We start from the raw sequence: 7,489 nt of genomic DNA, 5'->3' as shown, positions 1-7,489 counted from the left end.
ATTCATCAGCTATAGTAAACAGCATAATCTTAAGTGAAAATAGATTCTTTGTTTAAAAGTGGCTAAATAATTTCATTATAAGTGAAAAAAGATTTTCTATCTATCATAGCTGTTTGTTATATGCTTCTTCTTGTTTATTGACAGCATGAAAAAGTTTTACACTAGGTAATAATTGAATTTAAACTCTTTATCTAACAGTTATTTCAAATTTTCAATGATGATTAAACAATAGTTTAATTAATCAATACATTTGATTTAGAAATGATGAAATCTTATCGTGAATAATTTTTTTTTATCATAGCATATTAACATGTGATAAATTTGTGATTATATTTATATTGGTGTACCAAAAGCACCCTACAATCTCACCAACCTACATTTTGTTGTAGAGCCAAATGTGACACATTATCTCTCTTATAAAAACCTTCATAACAGAACATTATATTTGACCAGTAGATCACATTTATATTAATTTCATTATTTATTAAATAAGTATAGTAATAATAAATGTAAGATTAGAAAGAGAATAAATATTATGTTCTGTTGAAAATTTGTCTTCAATTTAATTTTTAGGAATAATATTTTTTAATATATATATATATATATATATATATATATATATATATATATATATATATATATATATATATATATATTAAGAGTGTTTCAAAGAGAAAAATAACAATGTTAAAACCCATAACATAAAATATTCCTTTATTTATTACCTTGAATAACATGTTATTTTCTAAAGAATGTTGCATTCTTTATTTAACACAGAACACATTAGTATTCGTGGTTTAATTTTTTTTATTTGCACCATGGTATCCATCGAACTGAAAGCTTAATGATTAATTTTTTGGGTACTGCAGAAGTAAAGTGGACAATTCTCTTAAATAAATTTGCTCCATTCCTACTTTTAGTGAGTATCAAATCTTAGAAAGATAGTTAAAAGACACAATCCTCGTCTATATGTACCAACTTGTGTTGGTTCGTGGTTCAAAATTAAACACTTAATTTGATATAAGAAAGATTAGTTTGCTCTATAAGCAAAAGTTTAATTTTTTTTCTCTAAATAGTGTGAAATATTTTATAGAATTATTAATTATATCTATTTTTTTAGATAATTATTTTTACATTTTAAATATATTTATATGAATTTAATTTTAATGTACTATAAGTATAAAATAATTTTATATTATATTTCAATCATATAACAATATATAAATAAAAATATAACTATTTTTCATACCAAATATGTAAATAGTCATTTAAAAAATGAATGTAATTAGACGATTATGTAAAATATTTTAGGATTTAGCGAATGGTGATAAATACTATTTATTTTTTGGTTGTCTACAATATTTTCAATCCGACAGGTTAAAGACTAATTTATCGTCGATTTGAACTTCATTTAAGGGTCTATCCAACACTTATTTAAGCGGATAAATAAACTAACTATTCGTCCAACTTAAATTAGTTATAAACTTTATTTATATTTATTTACTTTTGATATAAGTGGGGTGGGCCAAGCCCATAGATATGGCCCACAAAATCATTCACACATGATTTGAAAATTGTTCGAAAAGAGACGCAAATCCAAGAAGAAGCCCATCATCACCCCTTCGCAATCATACACAGAGCCACTCTCACAAAACGTGTCTCAGTCATATATTTTCTTATTCCATATATTACCCTTTTCATCTTATTAATTAAAATAAAAAAGTTATTATTTAGTGATTTCATATTTGATATGATGATAATAAAGCAGTGAATGATGACTCCCTCTTCTTCCTGCTTCCTTGTCCTCTCTTCTTCTTGTTCTTCATGTTATGCAACCCTTTGAAGCCGGCATCTACTAAAACCCATTTCCCAAACACTTCAAAATATCTCTTCCTTTTCTCTCTTTTACTCATTGGATCATCACTTCTTCTTCAATTCGCCTTCAAAATACAGAAAAGAGGTCCCTTTTTTTGTGTTTTGAGATTTTGATCCATCTGAAGGGGACCTTAAAATCTTGGATCTTTCCGATTGCTATCATTTCAAAGTTTCAATCTTTTCAGATTTTGGCGTGCTGGGTCGATCCGATTTCGGTCTAAAACTGCTGAATTTGATCTGAAATTCGGAGGTTTTTGTTTGGTCTTCTTTGGATTATTATTATTTTCTTTAAATCTCTGCTTTGAAATGGTCTATTTCCATAACTCAATCTCTCTCTGCAACTCCACCATGGCGAATTCGATTTGCTCCTCGGATTCTGGCTCAAAATCGAGGCCAAACAACAGCAGCAACCACCTTAATCGGAATCGGAGGGTTCCAATTTCATCATCATCATCATCGGCCAATTCGCTTCAGATTCCACCTTGTGACCGATCTCGATTGGCCATAGTTGATGTTGTGATCTTCATCGCGGTTATCAGTGCAATCTTGTACTTGTTCTTCCCTTACATAGAGCTTGTGATTATAACCTCCATAAGGGTTTCAAAAGTGGTATTTTGTGTGATGAAAGAGGAGTTTTCGGTGGCGCCTTCGATCTATATCGCAATAGTGATGAGTATTGTGTGTGCTGCATTGGCAACTTGGGGTGTTGTGGCTTGCACTAGCAGGAAGTGTGGAAACCCCAATTGCAAGGGTTTGAGGAAGGCTGCAGAGTTTGATATTCAGTTGGAGACTGAAGATTGTGTCAAGAATTCGGGTTCTGTGAGCAAGGATGGTGGTGGAGGAGGTGGCGCCGGTGCTGCCGGCATTAAGAAGGGTCTATTCGAGCTTCCTCGTGATCATCATAGGGAGCTGGAAGCTGAGCTTAAGAAGATGGCACCAATCAATGGAAGGGCTGTACTTGTTCTCCGGGCTAGGTGCGGCTGCTCGGTTGGTAGGTTGGAGGTTCCCGGGCCGAAGAAGCATCCGCGGAAGATCAAGAAGTAGTAAAGAAGGATTGATTTAATTATAGGGCTGAAGGGATTTAAAATTTGAGAATGAATACTGAAAATTTGTAGTAGTGGTACTTTTTATGGATGAGGAGACATTATTTTCTATATGATCATTCTAAGTAGGAACTCTTTTTAGGGATGGACATGTCTTTAAATAAGCTCCCCTTTTGGCAATAAGTTGTAAGGAATTATGGGTTATACACAGTGGGATATACCTGGGAATATAAGAAACTATTTATTTTATTTTTATACCTCTCTAATAGTTTTATGAACTGTTATGTGGTTCATCTAGCTTAATTCTTTTGTTTGATTTTGGTTATTGTTATGTGCTGTTTTTGCAATGATTGCACAGGATTTTGAGTTATGAAGGGCATTGCTCAATGCTTAAGTACAGAACTGTCTTTTTTATACAGGTAATCCATCCATAAACTCTGGTTTTCTGTTTGAATTGTTTCATTTCATAATTGGATCTCTCATATGGAGGTTTAGAGAAGGTTTAGTGTGATAGCTTTGGGGGGTAATTTATGTTCATGTCTCGTTGTCTCTTTTTGCAGTTTGCTGTTTCTTACAACCTTGCCCATTTTATTGGACTAATATTTGGATTGTTACTTTTTAGAGTCATGATGTTCTTAATATACCCCGATTTTATTTTCCCAATAATTTTTTAAAACGGATAAAATGATATATCTTGATGAATTGTTTTTGACTTTTTGCATAAATATAACAAAACTGTTTTGTTGTCCTGCAACATGGTCATTACCTCTGTTTCTCCCTATGAGATACACTTTGCTTACATTTCTGTCTAGTCACAAAGAGCTTCCTTAAACTCACAGGATTTGAATTTTCGTATGCTTGATTGTGATATGTTGTTTAGTATCTACAAGGTACTAGCTAATAACTTTTCATGTTTTTGGTGGAAGAGCATTTACTTGCACTCATGAGTGTTTACAAGTGAGGTCATTGTACAAGTGAATCTCTTCCTCATCCATTTTTAGTGGATAAATAGATTGGACATTTTTTTGTTGGATCGGAATTTGTGTTTGTATTTGATGATAATCTGAATACTTGATTGTTTCATTCTCAATTTAGATTATCTATAATCTCCTCAATTTTAGGAATAAGCATATTGCAAAGCAACCCATCTTGTGTCAGTTACAATCAATATATATAGGTTTGATGAATAATAGTCTTAGTTTCTGAATTTAAGATACTCCATGAAATTTCTTCTGTTTCATCCTCTTGGTTCTTAGTTGCACTCTATAGATATCCTGGGGCATTTTTGCAAATAATTTATCATTTTTTAAGTGGATGAGTGATATTAACATATTGTGAATTTTGATTTTAGAGGTAAAGGGTAAGAGAAAGGTTTAAAGTATAAATTGGACTTAGCATCACACTCCTTCCCATTTTCTCCAAAACCTGAACTTGCAAGAGCTAGCACTTATGGGATTAGGTATATGTTAAAGGTTGTTTGGGAGTTCTCAAATTTTAGACAGAAAAATCTCCTTTTCACTATCCATTAGAATATAAAATGAGAACTTAGAATCAAGCATTAATCAGCTAGATCATTTTGTGTTTAGATTGCATCCCTATCATAGAAGATTCATGTCACTGAGTGCATTACATTCAAGAGCATATTCACAGTTCTGCTTGTTTTAGCTGTCAAATTTTTAGTAATCATGTTATTTATTATGTATGTTTTTGGAGAACTTATTGCATACAAATGGAGCACCAGAGTGGATTGGATAGAAGTCTAATTCAATTATGTTTCACAAGCACTATGGTAGTGTTTGCAAGCAAATTTTTTTAGGATATAATTACATGGACAGTAAAATGCTAAATATGAGTCCTAAGTGTGGTAGATAGTAATTTTAACATTAGAAAACGGGACTGTTCGGGAAAAAAAAATTATTAGACAACAAAAGTTGTGGACAAGTCTTTTTGGATATGAAAGTGAAAACAGATGTGGAGATTTTAAATGTTTATAAGATGTAGCTCTAAGGTAGCGTTTGGAATGGGATACTGGGACTGGAATTGAAATTTTGGAGACGGAAACAGAAACTTTATTAATATTTATTTCCTAAAATGTCGTCATTAAAAGTTTCATATCCCAAGTCTATCCCTTACCATCCCTCACTGCCAACACTTCTTCACACCTTTGCCAACCCTAAACTCGCCACCACACCTTTGTCATCATCAATCCACCACCACTAACAGCAATAATACCAAGAACAGTAACAATCTCGTAAACATATTTTAAAATCAGATTCAATAATCTCATAAACAAAAAGATTTTAAAATCAGAAAAGAAAAGAGAACATAAGACAAAATTGAAGCGGTAGGAGAGAGAAAGGAAGCAGGAGGAGATGACGGCGATAGAGAGGAGTTGCCGCCGCCAAACAAGGAATGGAAGGGATGCACTAACAAACGGCTCTAGTCACTGATGCAGAGATGCAGAACAAGAAGCAGGCAATGCACACAAAACAACGAGAACAATTGACGGTGAAAATGACTGGCGGCGAGAAGAACACGACAAAGAGGGATGAATGCGAGGAAGAGCAAGCGATCTCCGACAAGCAATCTCGGTGGTGGTCAGGGAAGGAGTGGTCGATTGATGTGTCGCATATCTAGGTGTGGGTCAGGGTGAATGGGTGCAGTTAGGGCTGGAAGTGAGCCGAGCTGAGCCGAGCTAGACCAAGTTCAAGCTCGACTCACAAAAATTGAGCTTGGTTCACGGCTCGACTCATTAACAATCGAGCCTATTTCTTAAGCTCAAGCTCGGCTCACCAAAAGCTCACGAGCAATCTATAATTCTATATCAATAAATTATAACTTATATATTTAAAAATTTTTTAAAAAAACTATCAATAAATTATAAATTTTTTATTTATGTCCTACATTAAAATTATATGTAAAAAATAAATATAAAATTTTAAAAATTAAGATCATTAATATATATAATTATATATTACTATTTAATATATATATATATATATATATAATATTAAAAATATAGATTAAATGCATATAAGATATGTGTATATATAATCGAGTCAGCTCACGAGCTAATGAGTTGAGCTTATCCAAGCTCAAGCTCGACTCATTTAATTTATGAGCTCAATTTCAAGCTCAAGCTTGGCTCACTAGCTCACGAGCTTAGCTTATCGAGCTATTAACGAGTCGAGCTCGAGCTAACTCATGAGCTGGCTTGACTCACTTCCAGCCCTAAGTGCAGTGCCAAAATAAAGGTGAAAATGGTTATTTAAGTAATTTTGTTTATTTCAGTCTCTATATTTATCTTAAATCAAACATAATAGTGAGATATAACACAATTTTATATACTTTACAATAAATATAATATAGAGATTTAATTTCTCAATCTCAATCTCTTCTCCAAATGTAGTCTAAGAAATTTCTATCCTTATTTATTGTCTTCATTTTCCTAAGAATACATAAAAAATTTGAAAATCTTGTCACACGCAGATTTGAGAACTCAAAGTTGAGTGCATTTGGCCATAAATCACTAAAACAATTAAACATTTATTTTATCAGATTAAAACTTTGATTAAAAATGTCTTGGTGTTGCTGGTATTTTTTAAAAGTCTTATCTGTCTTACACTTTAAAAATTATATGATAGTATTTGATAAATTTATTCTTAAATTCTAAAATAATTATGTTAGACAAAAATCGAACAAAATATTATATTAACTAATACATTAGGTAGAATAAAGTTTTCAACTTTGAAAGGTACAATTGAGTTTCGAAAAATCTTTAAAAGGTGATTTTAAAAGACAAGTCTAAGCACATAAATTTATTTATTTATCAAATACAAAATGTCAACGTATAATTTTAAAATGCAAAGGCCTTCAACTAGGTAATTATAAATTCTGACCACTACTTTTTAAGTACAGTATCATGTTCAAAACTAATTCAATTAGGCATTCATAATCCATTAAAATTAGCCATTTTTTGTCCTTTATTACAAAAATTCAAATAAATAACAGTATTTTTAAGGTCAAAAGATTTTAATATAAAAATAATGTTAAAGTTATACTTCAAAGGCTAAAAGGTGTTATACCTGCATATGGTGGGTCTGGACTTTTTTTTTGAAATAAATAAAAAAATTTATTTTCAAAAATTAATTATTTGAATTTTAATTTCATAGATATCTTTTTTTTTTTGGCATTAAGGACAAGTTCGCCGCAACTTCCGGCGAACTCCACTATTTTAATAGAGTTCGTCGCACCCCGGTGAACTTCACCTTGAGTTTCCCAATAAAAGCATGGCTGCTGGAGAATCGAGCTCAATACCACAATTCCATTCTTCTCTTTGGTTCTCATCTTGACATTTTTTCTCTACAATGTCAATAAATCTGTTGTTATTCATTCATTATGATGGTGAAATAGTGAATGATAAAAAATGTTCTATCGTTTTTAAGTCTGGACAACCAATAATTACGTACATGACACCAGAAGTCAACAGTCTAACATCGTTGAAGAATTTGATATTACATTTCGTTGGACAGCAACACACGAAAAGAGTGAAAAAAATTTACTACAGATAT

At 31.8% G+C, this 7,489-nt stretch overlaps 1 protein-coding gene across 1 annotated transcript; it reads left to right on the top strand.

Moving 5' to 3' along the window:
- The first annotated feature begins 1,667 nt into the window (after positions 1-1,667).
- Positions 1,668-3,173, top strand: LOC112716397 (uncharacterized). The gene has a single exon (XM_025768306.2). The coding sequence runs from the start codon at positions 2,182-2,184 to the stop codon at positions 2,917-2,919; it is 738 nt and encodes a 245-aa protein (XP_025624091.1). The 5' UTR covers positions 1,668-2,181; the 3' UTR covers positions 2,920-3,173.
- Positions 3,174-7,489: the final 4,316 nt, after the last annotated feature.

This window comes from Arachis hypogaea, chromosome 10, assembly GCF_003086295.3.
Source record: "Arachis hypogaea cultivar Tifrunner chromosome 10, arahy.Tifrunner.gnm2.J5K5, whole genome shotgun sequence".
Taxonomy (NCBI): domain Eukaryota; kingdom Viridiplantae; phylum Streptophyta; class Magnoliopsida; order Fabales; family Fabaceae; genus Arachis; species Arachis hypogaea.
The sequence above is the reverse complement of the archived record's forward strand: the minus strand, read 5'-3'. Positions and strand labels throughout refer to the sequence as shown.